This window comes from Liolophura sinensis, chromosome 6 (genome assembly GCF_032854445.1).
Source record: "Liolophura sinensis isolate JHLJ2023 chromosome 6, CUHK_Ljap_v2, whole genome shotgun sequence".
Lineage (NCBI taxonomy): Eukaryota > Metazoa > Mollusca > Polyplacophora > Chitonida > Chitonidae > Liolophura > Liolophura sinensis.
In genome coordinates, this window is record NC_088300.1 from 71,778,305 (window position 1) to 71,796,775 (window position 18,471).

The 18,471-nt window shown below is 36.1% G+C and overlaps 1 protein-coding gene across 1 annotated transcript in view; it reads left to right on the forward strand.

Annotated features, from left to right (window-relative positions):
- Positions 1–338: 338 nt before the first annotated feature.
- Positions 339–18,471, forward strand: part of LOC135466263 (cytosolic purine 5'-nucleotidase-like) — a 30,600-nt gene continuing 12,467 nt past the window's right edge. The window contains exons 1-7 of the mRNA XM_064743673.1: positions 339–489; positions 866–939; positions 3,078–3,195; positions 7,411–7,506; positions 13,177–13,265; positions 16,984–17,041; positions 17,516–17,612. Coding sequence (XP_064599743.1) covers positions 350–489; positions 866–939; positions 3,078–3,195; positions 7,411–7,506; positions 13,177–13,265; positions 16,984–17,041; positions 17,516–17,612 — 672 coding nt within the window. The 5' untranslated portion in view covers positions 339–349. The remainder of the gene's footprint in view (positions 490–865; positions 940–3,077; positions 3,196–7,410; positions 7,507–13,176; positions 13,266–16,983; positions 17,042–17,515; positions 17,613–18,471) is intronic.

The window sequence follows — 18,471 nt, forward strand, 5'->3', positions numbered from 1 at the left end:
AAGCAGCACTAAAAAAAGGGGGGTGGAAATCCATCCTGCAACAAGGAGGCACATTACACGTACATGCACCCTAAGGATTCCTTCGTCGTCATATGACTGAAAAATTGTTGAGTACGACGTTAAATCCCAAGCACTCACTCACTCAACAATAAAGGACTCAATAATTTTGGTAAAATGTGTTTTTCGAAATGCTGATGTATTCGTTGATCATTAATGAATGATACCCACATTATTACAACTTTCCAACACACTTTCTTTCAGCCCTTCTTCCAGATTAAGTAAAAACCTAAAGTTAGCTAAAGCCAAAAAAGCCAAAGCTTATCCTAGGATTAGAAGTAAAGCGCAGAAAATGGCAGAGGGTGATGAAAAGAAACCTAAAATTGCTGTAAATAACCAGGAGGTTGGCTCACCAGCAAAGGCTGCATGGAGCAAAATTGGTCTGGCAACAGGAACTGCAATGAAGATGTACAAGAGACAAGCAAGAAAACGGTAAGTTATGATTTATACAAACTTATAAATGTTCTGCTTTTTCATGTGCGCTTAAAATTTGTTTTGCATTTCCCAGCATGTGACGAAAGCAAAAGTTAAATAGCTTAATGTGACTGCTTCATTTTTAAACTTCATAGTTTTAATATTTATGTGAACACTCATTGAGTTTTATACACATTCACTCAGTAGCTTTATGACCTGATAGAGTAGTGAAATTTACTGAAATAGTGAATATTTATGTAAACTTGTTATATACATGTATGTATATGGCAGAGTAATTTCAGAAGAAAATGCAATAATAATGTTTGTGTAATATGGAATTTCCATGTGTTGCATTTTGTTTGCACTAATGGGTGTCTTTGTTTCTTCTGTTCAGTGTTTTTGTGAACCGAAGTTTGATGTTGGAAAAGGTGAAATTTTATGGATTTGACATGGATTATACTTTGGCATGTGAGTATAATGACCAAATTTTTCAACCTGTTGGCAAGTTCTGTTCTGGCATGTACCTGATTTCCGTGTGAGCGCATTTGTGGTATTTCATATAAATGTACTTTGGGCCATATTTTTGTTTTCATGTCATATAGTTGAACTGAAATATAGCAGTGGCAGACTTTATTGCCACTCTGCAGGACACTTATTGTATATTGATCACATTATAACCTTGGTAACCATCTTACTTTCATGTGCTGTATTTCACCTTAAGTTAGCTTTCTTCAGTTGACACACTGTGCTTGATTCTGATTGATTTATCCAACTTATAGGGCCATATAAGGGTTCTTGTAAAATCTGACTAATTTTACATAAGAAAAACTTAAGTGTTAGCGTCAAAAATATCGCTTTAAGACATTTATTTGCTTCAGAAAGTGTATTTTTTACCGAACTTTAGGTGAAGTAGAGCATTTGTAAACATGAATTTTAATTTCGGAGACAAAGTTTGCAGGTCAAACAGTTGCCATGTAAATCAGTGCCAGCAGTTCAGACACCAGTTTGCAGGCTTACAAAGTTGTACAGTGAACAATGATGAACTCACATTATTTGTCACCTTGGTTTGTTTAAATCTGCTTCCATCAAATATGTGGGTGTGCTCATTTATAAACTACAATAAGATGTACATGTCACATCAGGGTCATCTCATTGTAACAGTTACATTAAGTTTGCTTTCATTTCATATTTTCTCTATCAGTGTTTTTGTGTATGGAAAATGTAATAATACAAATAAACAAATTTCCTGCATGATTTGTTTTGTTAAAACTCTGGTCAATAATTCTGCCATTTCATGTGGCACATTTAGATACTCCCAGCTCCCGCGGTCTTTGACCCTTCCCACGAAACACTTCCATGACCCCTAACTGTGGGTTAATCCCTTGCCTCTTGGCCATCATTGTTGCTGCTTGTCAGGGCAATTAAACCTTTTTGGGTATTGTCTGCCCCAGTGTGCTCTGTATGGACAGTTGGATAGTACTTTTGTGGACTCTTTCGATGACCAGCCTTTCCGTTCCAAAACAGTGGTCAAGAGCTTTGGCATCCATGTTCAGGCATACTGCAAGGTGCTACAATAGACCCATTTCTTTATAACAGAATCTGGTTTATTGGTCATCTATTGTGAACTTGACCACTTATCTAGCAGTGAGGTGTGGTCAGCCAGAAGGGCAGGTGCGCTGTAGTGATTCTATCCCTCTAGCACGCCTTCTCCTACCCTTTACAATAACACAAACAGGTGAGGTGAGAGTGGTAGTGTAGACACATGCCATCATTGCCCATCAGTTGAATGAAGCTAATTCCACACCTGTTGATATCGAAGGGCTATAATGAGCTTCTGCCAAACCTCTTATCTGACCAGCTTAAGGGGATTGTATATCAGCATATTCTTTAAAATTGTCATACTTTGAAGTGTGCCATTTTCTGCCCCTCCCCCACCTTTTTTTTCTACATTTTTTTTTCATTGTCTTAATTAAAAGACTTTTCTCTAATTTTTTCTTTACTAATTTTTGCTTTGACTTAAATGTGTTTTCTGTTATGCTAATTCCAATTTAAACAAAGTATGTGTATGTACTAATCTTTGAACCTGTTCGAACGCTTCAGCAAGCAATATTTTAAAACACTCTGAGAGAAATATGGGTGTAGAGAAGCTTGCATATTTAATGGCACGAACAAGTCATTTTTGGCGTCATTCCGTAATAATTGTATGCATGAATTCCACTGAAAAAGTGCTTTAGTGGTTGAAAAGGTTGAAGATTTACAATATGTATATGTACATGCACGTCAAACTCAGGAAAATTCATCAGTAACTATAAACCAGAAGTGATAGGTCAGTGGTATTCTGGTTTCCACTCAGATCTGGCCATATCTCTTTGTAAGTGAAAAAATTTTGAGTATGACACTTAAAAAGAAAAGAATCAAATGCATGATGAAAGAAATATATAATGTATATTGTATTTTCACAGGTTGTTTGAAAATATAAAATTGTGATAAGTTAACTCAAGAAATTAATAACGAAATGCTCGGCATATGTTAATACGGCATGCTTGATGAGATTTCCACCATGCAGTACCAGATGGTGGTTTAATGAAACCTTGATTTTGTTTTAGTGTATAAATCGCCCGAGTATGAGACGCTGGGTTTTGTCTTGCTCAGAGATCAACTGGTGGAAATGGGTTACCCTGAAGAAATCAAAACATTTGAATATGACCCAACATTTTCAATAAGGTAAGATCTATAAAAATCATCAGCAAAAACTGTGAATGAACAAAAAATAGTTTTGGTTCTAAAAGCCAAATATCACAGCTTAAATTTAGAACTAATGCCCCCTACTCTGAATTTCTTTTCCTTACATGTAGCCCCTGTCAGTACTGAAGGGGACTGTAGCATTATGACATGTCTACCTGTCTCTGTCGGTCAGTCAGACTATGGAATAATTTTTCTGGACTTAGCTTTACAATACTTCATCATATTGAATTGAAAGTTGGCACATAGTTTCACCCTGATGAGTTATAACAAAAAAATGTTACTTAACTCTCAACAACTGCCACAAAACTAAAATATTTGTAAATCTAATATTGATCCTGTAAATTTATCCGTTATGGTTAAAATAAAGTTATACATGTATACATACAAGTTGTTCTACAGTGGGATTATTTGGCTCATTTTAGGCAAAATTATAGCTTTTTTTTGTAATTTTTTTGAACTTTGACATGTACTTCGTTTCTTCAACCTTTTCAACTGCCTCTGCTACCAATATTTTGCCATGGTGTGTAAAGAACCATGGGGTGTAGAAAACCATGGGGTATAGAGAAATAATTTATACAGTTTTGAGGAGGCTTGCATCTTTAAAGACAAAAACAAATCGTTTTTAGCGTCATTTTCATAATAGTTGCATTATAAATTCCACTGAAAAAAGCTCTTTAGTGGCTGAAAATGTTGCCTGTTTATTATTGTTCTGGCGGCTGATGCAGAGAGGGGAGATGTACTGCAAAAGCCATGCTTCAGTAATCCTGGTTTTGTACATACATTAGCCTGAATGTTGTCTTTAGGCTTGAAGCACTACTACAGTGTATACATATATATTTATTTTCAAGAGAGTTATCCTTCCACCTCTCAATTATTGTTTTCCTATTCATACTTTTTGTACTATTATGTACAATTTAATATTTTATTTATTATTTTTATATCCTTTATAGGTACTTTTGTATTATTTTGTACGATTTAATATTTTATTTATTATTTTTATATCCTTTATAGGTACTTTTTGTACTATTATGTACGATTTAATATTTTATTTATTATTTTTATATCCTTTATAAGGTACTTTTTGTACTATTTTGTATGATTTAATATTTTATTTATTATTTTTATATCCTTTATAGGGTACTTTTTGTATTATTTTGTAAGATTTAATATTTTGTTTATTATTTTTATATCCTTTATAGGGTACTTTTTGTACTATTTTGTAGGATTTAATATTTATTTATTTATTTATTTATTTCAATAGTGTTTTACCCCGTACTCAAAAATATTTCACTTATACGACGGCAGCCATCATTATGGTGGGAGGAAACTGGGCAGAGCCCGGGGAAAACCATAACCATCCGCAGGTTGCAGAGAGACCTTCCCATGTACGGCTGGAGAGGAAGCCAGCATGAGCTGGACTTGAACTCACATCGACCGCATTGGTGAGAACCTCCTGGGTCATTAGGCTCTGCTAGCGCGCTAACCAACTGAGTCACGGAGGCCCCGATTTAATATTTAAGGGGTATACATACAGACTGGCATAATGGCCCAATCTGTATTACGGTTAAAGAAATTATCTTTTGGGTACAGAAAATTGCATCAAAAGTTAATTGTAGTCTACATTTGTACATACTGAACACATGTATAATTGTGTAGTTATTATGGTAAAGCTGTTGTTAATACTATTGAACTGTTCAAAAAAAAAAGTTAAAAATATGGTTATCTCTACTTTGTGCTTAGTTTGTCTTTTGATTTAGCGTCCATTCACTTCTTTGAAATGCTGTCTCAACTACTTCATCCTGTCTTAGGCAAACAAGATTTCAAGTTATGTACCCTAGTTCAAATGCCAAGATGACATGCTTGCCCTGTCTGGGCACAACAATCAGTCTGCCATATCCCTGTAACCACGTTTATAGAGTCCTGTGGGTGCCTAAACAAATTGTTAGCTTTGTGGTTTAGTCTACAGCCTCTAATCCAATATTACATGGCTGCTTTTTACAAAACTTTCTCTTGCAACTCCGCAATCCCTCCAGTGATTGGTTATTTGCTAAGAGGCTTAGCGGTCTGTTAAAGTGCGACTAAGATCTAATCAACTGAGAAGATTGGATTCTATTCAAGCATTGCGGTTGTTCGGAGGGATTAATTGAAATTTCACTGTAAGGTAAACACCGAACACTACAGAGCAGGCATGGGTCAACGCGTGGGGAAATGTGGGGGATATTTGATACTGATGAAACCTCTTTTATACTTTCTCTTACACAACTTTTGGCAGTGATAAGCATTCAGCTTATTTGTAATATCAAACAGAAATTTATAACCTTCTCTTCTATATGATGTTGAGTCTATTTTGGGGATGTGAATTCTTGAAAAAGATTTATCTGTCAATAGACTTAGCAGACAATTAGCAGCTTACCATCGTGGTGTACTTACAAACTCTGCCTGAGGTTTTTCTCAGGGTAATACTGGCGAATCTTGTTTGTGTGAAGTAAAAAGGACATGTAAATGGTTTACGCGAGCATTGGTTTAGATAATGCCAAAATTGAGCACTCTGGACATCTCGGCTTCAGTTTGCTGTTTTCACGTTGAGGAATGTGGTGTCCTGACTGAAACACTAAATTCCTTGACTCATTTGACTGAAAGACAATTTAATTTTAATGATGAACCATAACATGAAACAAGGAAAAGTACTAATTTGAAACACATGAAGATATTGACTTTAGGAGAAAAATGCATTCTTCACTTTTGATTGTAACATCATGTAGAAGTGAGTTGGTTGAGGTGTAAAGACAAAGATACAATGTGCATGTACCTCCATTGCTAACCCTCCAATTTCTGTACAGTGCCCTTTTTTATTTTGCACACTTGATGAACTTGCAAAGTGTGTCATTGGTGAATGAGGCCTGGGTGCAAACCTCTTGCGCCCTAATTTGTCTTGTCAGGTGTTGAAATCAGACTCTGGTAAAGCAGTTATTGTGGTTTGGCATGGCATAAACACCCACAGGGCTTCAGTAGAGGCACAGCCAGCCAGTATGTCTGCCAGATGCTGTTGGTGCACTCTGTCCTATTCACTGTGCGGTGAATATAATCTTTAAATTCAGACTCAAAAAATGATGAAAAACAGAAAACATTTAACAAAAAACACTTGGAGAATTTGTTCTTTTTTTATGTTTAGTGACATGAAGCCTTGAGCATCTTGAAAACTATTGAATTTGCAGCAGACTATAAAAAGTAAAACTGTAATGTATGCGTACTGTAGTGGCTGGTGGGAAATAAGCACAAAAATATAAATTTAAACTGCTATAATGTATGACAGGTGAATTCAGTGCAGCCTGTTGAAAGAAGTGCAAAATGTTTGGTGTTATTTTATTGACATACTATGCATTCATTCCAATAGCATATACACTCTGATGAGTGATGAAAGAATGAAAACCTGAATGAAAATTCAGAGATGACATCCACACTTGTGGTTGAGTTTGAAATATCATGCATTTAATTTGTCTTCAAATGACAAAATGTATTGTCTGGGATTAATATTCACAAGACGGTAGCTTTCCATCCTGGTCACAATTAGATATCCATCATAATAATACACAAATTTTCAGAACACTGATATATTTTCAGTATTTGGAGAAAGGATAAAAGTGCTACCACTTGAGAATGCTGAAGCTGTAGTCAGTGATTTTTTTTCTTTTTTTATATTTTTTTAAAAATATTACACAACTTTTTTCACACGGTTAATTTACAGACGATGATAAGTGCAACTACACCAGGAAGATAAGTGTAGAAATCACCAAAATGAAGCATTGTTTATAATAGCCAGATGTATTTCTGTCATTTTTCTGTCTGTATGATTTTCTTTCTTTTTCCTTCACTGTTGTCTGAAACCTATGATATCTGAATGGCCCAGTTGCGTGAGCAGGCTGTGGCTTTTTGGGGGATTCCACGGTATGGGTAAATGTGATCATAATAATACATTACTCAGAAAACTAATGTATTTGCATTGTGACATTATTATTATGAGTAGACCACCGTCATATATGAACAAAACTTATAGCTGCTGAGGGAATGTAGTGGTTAGCCCAGGACAGTGTGGTGTTTGTGGTGGCTTTGATCTGTACCATTGTGAAAGTGACAATATCAACCAATTCTACTCAGTAATCATGAAATATGCCAGATGTGTTTGTTTGTTGACAGAGGTCTTTGGTTTGACAAGCTGTATGGACACTTGCTAAAGGTTGACCCCTTTGGAAACATTCTTATCTGTGTGCATGGGTTTGATTTCTTGGTGGGGTAAGTACACTTTGTTCACTCTATAATCAGGTCCTTTCTAATTTCCTGTAGTCATAACTATACATTGAATGAGCATGAGTGTTTGTTTATGTCTTTTAAGCGGGCTATTTTGTCAAATGGCGTAAATGTGTAAATACACATGTGACGTGTTAAGTTAAGTTAAACTTGACCAAAAAGCTGCATGTTACTGTACCAGTGTATGGAGTGAGGCATTATAGTTCTACAAAAAATCCTACTGTCTTTGTAAATACAGTAGCACAAGTAATCATTTATCTTTTTCACATAAATGAATGCCATTTAAGTGAACTTAAATTGAGTGATTGCATGTAGGTTACATTTCAAACATTTGAAACACAAAAATTTATCCACAACAAAATAACTTCTTTGCTATTGTTGCTACAATTATTTTTTTCTTTCATTTTTTACCTGGAGGAAAGCAATAGTTTCTATTGTGTCCAGTATTTCACCTTAAGGTGTATTACTTTGATGTGTTCACTGTCCCTTGAGGAATGAGATTGCAGGTTTGAAACCAGCTTTTGCTAGAATAATGAGGCCCTTGAGGCATGCCTCTGTGGGGGTACACTGAGGGGATTAGTTATGCACCAGTGTGGAGGATTACTGTATTTTACCCATAGTTCCATCCTTGACAAAGTTACTCTTGTTTGCATGATTGATGAGCTCTATTGAAGGAAAGCTGTTTTGTTGTTTGTTAAAAAGGCCGGATGAGGTTCTCTTGGAAAAATGTAAGTTCTGTCTCCAAAAGTAATATTTAATTACACTCATTTGCCTTCTTTTTTATGCACTTTTTCAGGTAAATTTTAACGTCAAATAGAGAAATTGGTTTATCAAGACAAACTCATTTTGACTAATTTAACTTGAGAAAAAATACAATGGCCGGAAAATGGTAATAAATGTGACCAGTGGCATTGCTGAATAGAGATAACAAAGTGATTTACCAAGTTTCACAAAATGAAATGTGCATACATGTATAAATACATGTATTTAGACCATTGTGTTGTTGTACTGTTCGATCTAGTTTAACAGGATTTTTGATTGCTCTGTCTATTAGTGATGTGGGTACAGGGCTGAGGTGCGTTGCCCTGTCAGATAACTCGATGTCAGTCCCTTCAGAGGGGTGGCCTATGTCTCTCCCAGGAAATTAGCTGTGTAATTATAACTCCCTCAAGGATATGTGCCCTAGGTTTTGGTTATTAAGCTGTCATTCTGACTTACAGACCTCCAGCCTAAGTTAAGAAGATCCCAAACTGACCATCCTTATTTTGCATGTACCATTAAATTTGTTGTCTGTATAATAGTGTTACATGTACTTGTATGGGTAATTTTGCGGACTGACACAATTTATACCAAGCTGCAGGCTCGGATTCAGCTTTAATACACTAGCTTGGGCGCAAGTTTTTATCTCTTATGTCAGCAGGATTGTCATCTGCTGGACAAGGGACATTCTTAAATACTCAGGTACATATCTTCCACTCATAAACCTGACCACTGCTATATAGGTGAAAAATTGTTAAGTGCTGCATAAGGTACCTGTCTAACTAATTCTCCTAATCTTTGGGACATATATTAGTAGTGCTGAAAGCAGAATATTATATTTCTTTACCAACCTTTTGGAGAAGTAAAGATATGAATATGTTGTTCATTAGATGGACTAACCATGTGACCTAAAAATTCCTGCTACAATTACATGCTTAATGGCTAAAGAGAGCAGACCAGGTGTCCCAAAAATTAGATAATAAAGAAACAAGTGAGAAAACAAAGCTGATTTTAATGGTGCTTTCATGAAATAGTGATCTCCATCGGGTGAAATATTAAAATAGCTGACGATAATGCTGGTCACCGTCATGTATGTGAAATATTCTTGAGTACAGCGTAAAACACCAATCAAATAAAAAAATGAATAAATCTATTAAAATAGCTGAAAAATTTAGAAGAAGTGGGAAAAAATTTTTTCTTTTTTATTTCTTATAAATACATGCTGACAGTTTTATCAACACACATACACTGTACATGTATATCTACATGTACATGTGCTTCACTTTGTCCCTCATCTGGTCTACACTACAAGCAATTATGTTTTATTCATTTCACTTGGCAGGGTGGGGAACATCCGCCAATATTTAATTTTGTCATGCTATATGTGTGAGATTGATAGTTACGAAGGACATTGCTTTTAGGACGAAGAACAAAATTGTTCTTGGAGGGCATACTTATTGTTTATTTTGTGTCATGATCGTTTGATAATACAGTAGCTCCCCCAAACTGCCCACGTACAAGTGTTAACCTTTAAAACTTTGCCCCCCTCCCCCCACCCCCCCAAGTCATATTTTTCTTCCAGATTGTGAGGTTTCCTTGTAAAGGTCAGAATCGTCATTATAGTTTATGTTTTTAGAAGCCTCTGTTCAGAGATAAATCTGCCCTGTAATTCTTCAACATGCATGCCTGTATTTATTCTAAAGGTTGTTTGCATGCATGTACACAGCTCTTCAAACGTTCTGCACAATTTGAACTTTAAAGGTTCGGTAATGTGTACACTTGAAGAAGGTGATGACTTCAAATTGACAGCCTTCTTGTGAGTGAAATGTTCTTCAGTACAAGTAAAATCTGAATAAAATGATGAAAAGGCATGGTTGGACATATCTTCTTTTATAGATTCATGGCAATTAAACGAGCATCACAAGGTTTCATGCGAATTATGTGTTTAGAAATAAATTATGTCACACGAACAACAAAGGGTTGAAGAAAGTCATTTCATGCATGCCTTTGTAACTAGCCAAGAAAAATTAGTTAAGTATGAGGTTTGATTGATCAGTTGATAGTGTGTCAGGATGAGAGCCCTTGCGTTGAGTCTGTATATCTATAGGCAGACCTGTTAATTTACCCCTCATGGGGTGCCCTGATGGGAGCAGACAATATCACTTTGTGGCACAGTTAGCAGAGAAGAAGTACTCTTATTTTAGACAGGGCTCACAGCTGTGGTCATTTGTTTGTTTATTTGATTGTTTTGTTCATTTTAAACATGTCCCAAGCTTCAGAGCTATCCTAGTTTCAAAGAGTTACCCTTTGGGGGTCTGGTTGTTTGTTACTGTATTTGTTCTGTCAGCATTTACTCAGCAAGTTTGAGAATTTTCTTTATCTTGATGTCCACATTGATAGTGTATGAGCAGCAAAAGTGCTATAAGTGTAGCATTTGTTTTGCAGTAGCTAATTAATAAACTTGCAAATTCAAAAATATAAAAAGGACAGAATTGCAGTGTAGTCTTTTACCTGAAGAAATGACAAACTCGTGTGATATCTACATGGACTTGGTACATTGATCCTGCTCATCTTCATTAAACAAGTACAGTACAGTAAAACTCAGTACTTTTTATATATTTTTAATACTCATGATGTCACTTTCTGCAGATACGGTAATATGCTTTATGTACATAGGTGCACTTACTTTTGTGTGTATGTATAAAATTGCACAATTTAGCTGAGTAATTGCAACCCACTTTCTCAGATGGTGTGGGGGGAAAATAACAAAAGTCTGACCTGTATTGTAGGAAGTGGAGTGACTGTTGTTAGAGTGAAATTGTTTGGGAGTGAGGGTGAAAGTGAATGGTAGAGCCTGGTGCCTGGATATAGCAACCAGACACTCTGGGGCACCCACAAAGGTGTTTGTTTGTGGACTAGGACACTCTGAAAGGCCCCAGACTTTGATCTATGGACTAATGGAAAGGCTGCTCCAAGGCTGTTATTTGTTTGTCTGAGTTTGGTACATAGTTTGTTCATGAGGACACAGCGATATGGGAGTCTGACAGTTATTTGAGAATCTGTGATATACATGGTATATTCATAATGTCAAATAAGTTGGACAGTTATTTTCAAAATCTGACCAGTGAGATATGTGGTATGTTTATTATGACAAATACGAGATAGTGATTTCGAAATCTGGCCAGTGAGATAAGGATATTCGTTATGACAAATATGAGAGATAGTTATTTGAGAATTGAATCATGGAGATACATGTACACAGTTTATTTTTTGTATGACAAATATCGGTATCGGTCATTTGTGAACTGTATTTGAAGTACAGATCAGTTTGAAAGGTATTTGTAGGCCTACATGTATTTATGAAGCTTAGCTTAAAAGCTGACTTGTGATTTTATCTGTGCTAGTGGGAAAATCATGCACATAAACTAGCATAACGTAATCATGTGGAATATCTCATCGTAAAGTAAACACTCCATGAAAGGGAAACCAAAGCAGTTGACTGCAATGTTCAGTCATACATATATAACCTTGAGCAATCTGTGGGGTGCACTTTTTCTTTTGATGTCTTGATTACAGGGAAATTTCGATATCCTGTCTGATTGTGGTAAAGGACTGACCTTGCCTTGATCAATGAATACTAGTAAACCAACCACAGCAAGAACTGTGTATGTGCATGTTAAGTTTCCTTTCTGCACCTTTGAATACATTCTTTCCATCTTTAGAATTTGTATTGCACTTGAAACTGCATGTGTTTATGCTACATTTACCTTTGTTGGACTTTCGCGGGGTAACATACATGTAAACTCCATGTGAACACAGAGGACAGATAGGAGTACATGTACTACCATCTGTGTTTTCAGGAGGTGCGTTTCAGATGGTACTACATGTACACATGTGTATGTTATGTTTCTGGCTGAGTAATGAATAAATTAATTCATAAGTCTTTTAGCTTCTAGTTTGAATCTCGGACTTTAAAGTCAGAAGTATCTACAATCAGTTATCTCTGGACCAATGAAAAAATTGCAGGGCTCACTTGATACTCAAATACAGGATTTTGGGTCTCTGTCACGACTTACATGACACAACCAGCACTGTAAACAGGTATCTTTTTCAGGCCAGCTCGACTCTCACTAGATTTTCTTTTATTGTGGTGGTACAATGTAGATATAAAACTACTTACCTAAATAGATGCACCTGCCGCAGATGTTTCCCAACTCCATTCATTGAAACTGCATTTTGTCACAAACTACACTCAAAGCTTTCCATGCCCTACTTAACTTTTGTAATAGATTTGAATAAATGCCATCCTGTTTTTTCAGTCAGGCCACAACCAAATATGGACTGACACTATGTGACACTCGGCATCTTGAAGTACTTTTCTTTAAGAAAAGTTGCAAGTCTTCATTCTTTAGTTCTCTTATAGTACAAATTAAAAATCTTTCTGACAACGCCCTGAAGTGATGACTGAAATACCCAGATTTGTAATGCCTTATTTGATCAGTCTTTTTACTTGTTAAGAGGCAAATTTAAATGTAGTTTATTCACCCTTTTGTGTGTGGTGGTTTACCAGCATCAGGGCTTTACAAATTATAATAATATTAAAAATGATATAATTTTTTAATCTAGGTAGAAAAATGCCATCAAAATACGATTAAAACAACACCAGTTGAAAATGTGAAAGGTTGAAGAAGTAAGGTAACTGTTTACATTTCCTGATTGGAAATTGTCAGAAAAAAACAATCTAACTATATGTGAGCAACAAGTAATGGATAATAATTTTAAAATAAAAAAAGTCATATGAAAGTTTGTTTATTATTATATTTTGTTTATTAAGATATTTATTGTAGCTCATCAGTTATGTAAAGAATGAATATAAATTTTGCTGTTTCATTTCAGACGTCAAATTCACCAGTTTTACCCAAACAAGTTTGTAAACAGGGATGAGAAGAGGTTCAGGATTTTCAACACTCTTTATGAACTGCCAAGTAAGTTGACTCACTGTAATAATGCTCTTTAAGAATTTTATGTTAGCCAGCTTAATGTCTTCCAAAAAGTGTAAAAGTTATGTTATTGAGCAGAAGCTCTCAAAAGTCTGTTGGTCAGTGGAGGTGACTTACATTATAGAGCACTGGTCGCTGACCATTGTATAGGATCTGGGGATAGGTTATAATTCAGGCAGCCCTCATGGTGTTATTTACATCAAGAAGTTTGTACTGTTCTAAGAAACATAAAGGTTAAAAAAGTTTAGTGTAACATGAAACATCAGTCATCACAAGATGCCAAAGGGGGATGTATATGTAGTATGTGTACAGTAATGGTATAAAGAATTACAGTAGGTAAGAGCTAGTAGCTTGGCGAGCATAGCTCAGGTTTTACTCTGCATGTTATCTACCTTTCATACAGCACTAACTGCACAATGTATAAACAAACCTTGGGACAAACCTTGCTGTCAGACAAGAAACTCAAGCTCAAAGTTTTGCTTTTCAGGTCAACATGTGGTTTCAGTTTTCTCCTTCATTTCACATGCAGGAAGTCGGCTATTAAAGCCTATGTCATAACCACCTGCTAAAAGTTGATCTGGTACAGAGTTTTAGAGACACAAGCCATTTGGTATCTTCCTGTCAGCTTAAAGGCTTGTTTGATTTCAGTCTCTCTGACATAAATATGACATTAATTGGCCCCTCATCATGTAATGTGCATGATCGTTCACTCCCCACCTATGACATTTTTATTTTAGGCAAGATGAAAGGAGAAATTTGTATTTGTCATAGTGTTGATATCTGTGCTAGAGCAGGGGTGCTTTCCAGTTAAGTTATCACTCTCACTGTCCAAATCTGTTGCCACCAGTTTTTGTCAAGGCAGCCAAAAATATGGCATATTCAATTGATATTAAGCCTAGCTGTTTGCTATGCTTCCACCAATACAGTGAGTATGCATGAGAAATACATGTAATAGGATTAAGGACTCCTATTGTCAAAAACGTTTTTACAAAGGCAATTCCAAATTGAGGTCATTACATTTTAGACAAAGTTTTGTATATAAAAATGGTTTGTTTCAGTTTATGCCTAAGAAATAAGGTGAATTGTTATTGCTTACTCATAACAAGTTGCATGAAATTGATACTTTTGACATTTTCAGAAGTACAGTGTGATTGAATGAAAGCTTATTTACAGTATATAAAATATGTGTGTTATGTATATGTACATGTAACATTGCAAAATAGAATAATCTGGTACACTGTCAGAAGCAGTACTTTTGTTGAGATCTTTAGCTTCTGTTACCTGGGAGTATGGTACATGACCTAAACTTTTGTCAGTGACTGTGTTGCTCATTTTTGCTGGATTCTGAGATTTCAGTTGATTTAGAAAAGTGTTTTGAAGAGGAATGTAGAAATGATATCCTACTGGGAAAATGTCCTTTTCAGATACAAAAGTGATATTTATGACCTTTACTTCTCTACAAAAAAGCTACATTTTAGGTCATTTGTCATAAGCACAATGTACAGAGCTTGAGGTTCAGCTCTTTGTGAAACTACAACATGTGCGTGAGGCACAGCAACATCTCTGCCGGAGAAGAAGTCGGTGGGGTGTGGAGGGTGGTCAGGGGGGACATGAGATGGGGTGGGGGGTGGGGGGTGGTTGCGATATTAAGGTTTGGATGTTGTGTAATTGAATTCTGTTCCCACATAGGGCAGTTGTTTTCTCCCCCTACTACATGTGATATCAGTTGCAAAATTTACAAAATTTAGGCCTCTAAAAATACAAAAAATAATATGGAAATAGCAGTAAATAATTTGGTGATATGTAATGTATCTTCTACCATAACAGCATTAGTTTAGTAACGTATGCTTAAAGTTGAATAACTTTGAAATTATAATGCACTTGTTTGTAAGGATCAGTATGCAACATCACAATGCAACATATATTATTAAAGTGAAAGACAGCAGTTGACTAATGTTTATGTCCACTGAAAAACTACCATTCGAGGTATCTTAAACAGGCATTAAATATATTTTTAGATTTTTTTCAACCCAGTAAAAGTTTAGTGAAACTTCAACTTGATAAAGTTTTAGTATGTCTCCATTATTGACAGCAAGGTGACATCACGTTTACTCTACATGTAGCTCTCTAGCATGAAAGTTATTTTCTGTATTATAGTCAGAGCAGTAGCCTATGGCAGATGAAAGTTGTGGACTTCGGCGATGAAGGTCCAAGTGATAAATAGCTATCTCAGAAATTACTGGACGTACTGCAAGGATTTTTTTTCTGAAGGGGTTGCGCTGGTGATTCAGTTATTATTATTAAATATTTACAAAATTCCACCAGAATTGTTGTACAACTTGATTCTTGCTCAGTTCTGAAATAAATGGAAATAAATCTAAGCATCACTGAAGCTGGTCTAGGCATTCAACCGTGGCTGAATTTTATGCTTCAGTTTTGTGGTGGTGGCTTCTGAGATGAGAGCAGCGCTGACCTAGTTATCGCAGACGTCAGAGAAAGCACCTCAGCTTGAACACAGCATTTCAATCATTTTACTGTATTTTATAAAAGAAACAGAAAGAAGTCATCCTTTGTATGCAAGAAAGACAAAGGAGCACAATTGAAATTCTTCAGTTCTTATAAACTTAAGAGAGAAAAAAATCATGTCATAATATTTAATTAATTTTAAGCATTGTTCGGTGAGATGCCATCTTCTCATTCCCATCAACCTTTGGCATCCCTGATGAACTTTTCACTGACCCTAACATTTGTCATTTAGAAAATGATAACTAAACGGTAAAATGAACAGCAAAAACTATATTTGTATAATTTGAAGAGCGTGTCTAAGTGGACCTGGGGTCTATGAATATGAATGGGGTTTGGGACAAGATGGTATATGCTACAATCTGACATAGCTTGTGATACAGTCGTTGAATATTACATGGCTTGTAAATCAACTGATTTTATGTCTGTGGTGGTCTGAAAATGATACAGACCTGTCTGACAACATTGTGTGAAATGGCCCCTCCGCTTAATGTAACTAAATCGTTACAAATGATCTCAAAATGATGTAGTTTTGTGTTATCATATGTCACTTCTTTGGGTGAATGCGTAAAGGCTACGTCACAGCTTAGGCTGTGCAGTCTGATAATGTGTTTGATTGGATAAAATTCTCAAGGTGTCTGCCTCAATTCGCACCAGCCATGTGTGCAGTATTGACATTTTGTTCATCATGTTATTCAGTGAACTCTCATTAAAATAATAAAGTATGATATATTTGGAGATCTTGAGAATCCTGCTTTTGATTGAAATATGTTTTAACCAGGTGCTGTCTTGGCTTTTAATAGTTCGGAAATGCATCCCTATAGATTTATTTGATATTGCTTTGTTCAGGGGATAAAAACACATACCATCATCTTACACTGTGGATCTCTTTCATTGTTTGCGTTGACCACTGTTAAGGGGAGTTTACTCTTGCAATGAATTTATTCCTGCTGAATTAACAGTATTTTTCCAAGCTTCAGCAGGTACATGTACATGTGGTGTTTTCAGTGTATTATAAAATGGCTGTTTTTTGATACTTAAATGATTTACATACAACCATTCATTAGGTGTCTAACCTGTCCTTTTTTTAATATATGGTGACATTTTTGTATGTTTCCTTCTTTTCACTGATTCATTAATACAACTTGCATTGATTTTATTTAATCTGTTCTGTTTGTAGTCATTTATGTGCTTGCCTGTCTGGTGAATTACTTCAGCAACAATCCGGAGTACACTCAGTAAGTATACATGTACAGCAGCACTTCATTGCAACATTTGCCATGTTTTATTCCTTTTCACATGTATCTGTAGGGAACACAAAGACTGATTGCCCTTTGATTTTGGCTAATCATAACACCCCAGTTTTCACCTTATTTGATTCGTGTTTTATACCGTACTCAAGAATATTTCACTCATACAACAGCATTATGATGGGCGGAAACCCACGACCATCTGCAGGTTGCTGACAGACGCCCGGAGAAGAAGCCAGACTTGAACTCACAATGACCACATTGGTGAGAGGTTCCTGGGTCATTACGCTGTGCTAGCGCACTAACCAACTGAGCCACGGAGGCCCCCTCCCAGCGGAAATAACTCACATATACTTAAAACATTAATGGCGCACTAGATGTAGTGAATCGTGTGACAAGTTGTTCATGCTCTTTTCATGCAGGATAAATATTTGATATGGTACATTTCCCTTGTTTACACAGAACAAAGACAGGTGTAAAATCTGGGGATGTGACCATGACATACATGTCCATATACCAGGACTTGATGGTGGCTGTTGATCATGTCCATGCGAAAAAGGTAAGTCACAAGCTTGCAGGATTTAATCACCATTTACTTGTATTACCCAATAAGTCACAAGCTTGGGTTTAAATATTATTTATTTGTATTACCCAATAAGTCACAATCTTGGATTTACACATCATTTGCACGTGTTACCCAGTAAGTTACAAGAATGGATTTACACATCATTTACACATTTTACCCAGTAAGTTACAAGCTTGGATTTACACATCATTTACACGTTTTATCGAGTACGTCATAAGCTTGGGTTTAAATATCATTTACACGTATTACCTAATATTAAGTCAGAAACTTGGATTTAAACATCATTTATTACCTAGTAAGTCACAAGCTTGGGTTTAAACATCATTTATTACCTAGAGATACCCCATTGACACAGGTGAAGTTAAGCTGGTCTAACTTGCGAACATGGTTTTGTACCAGTTTGATGTTGCCCGTGTGAACGTAAAGTGGGAGCATGTGATCGAGTTTATTTGCCCCCATCTAGTGACATGGCTTTAAGCCAGTTTCAGGGTTTGAGCGGAATTATCTGTGCTGTGTGAACGGTAACTCGCTTAAATGCCCTGGGTACGTGGAGGTCAGGATGACATCGTAATTACTAAACTGGCTTAGATATGACCGTGTGAACAAGCAAATCACTGAACTGGCTTAAAACCAGTTTTGCCGTATGGTCGTGTGAATGCATGCATTTTTGAAGCTGGCTTCAATTTAGATCAGTTTAAATATTGGCCGGGGCCTCCGTGGCTCAGTTGGTTAGCGCGCTAGCGCGGCGTGATGACCCAGCAGTCTCTCACCAATGCGGTCGCTGTGAGTTCATCATTTACATGTATTACCCAGTAAGTCACAAGTTTGCAGG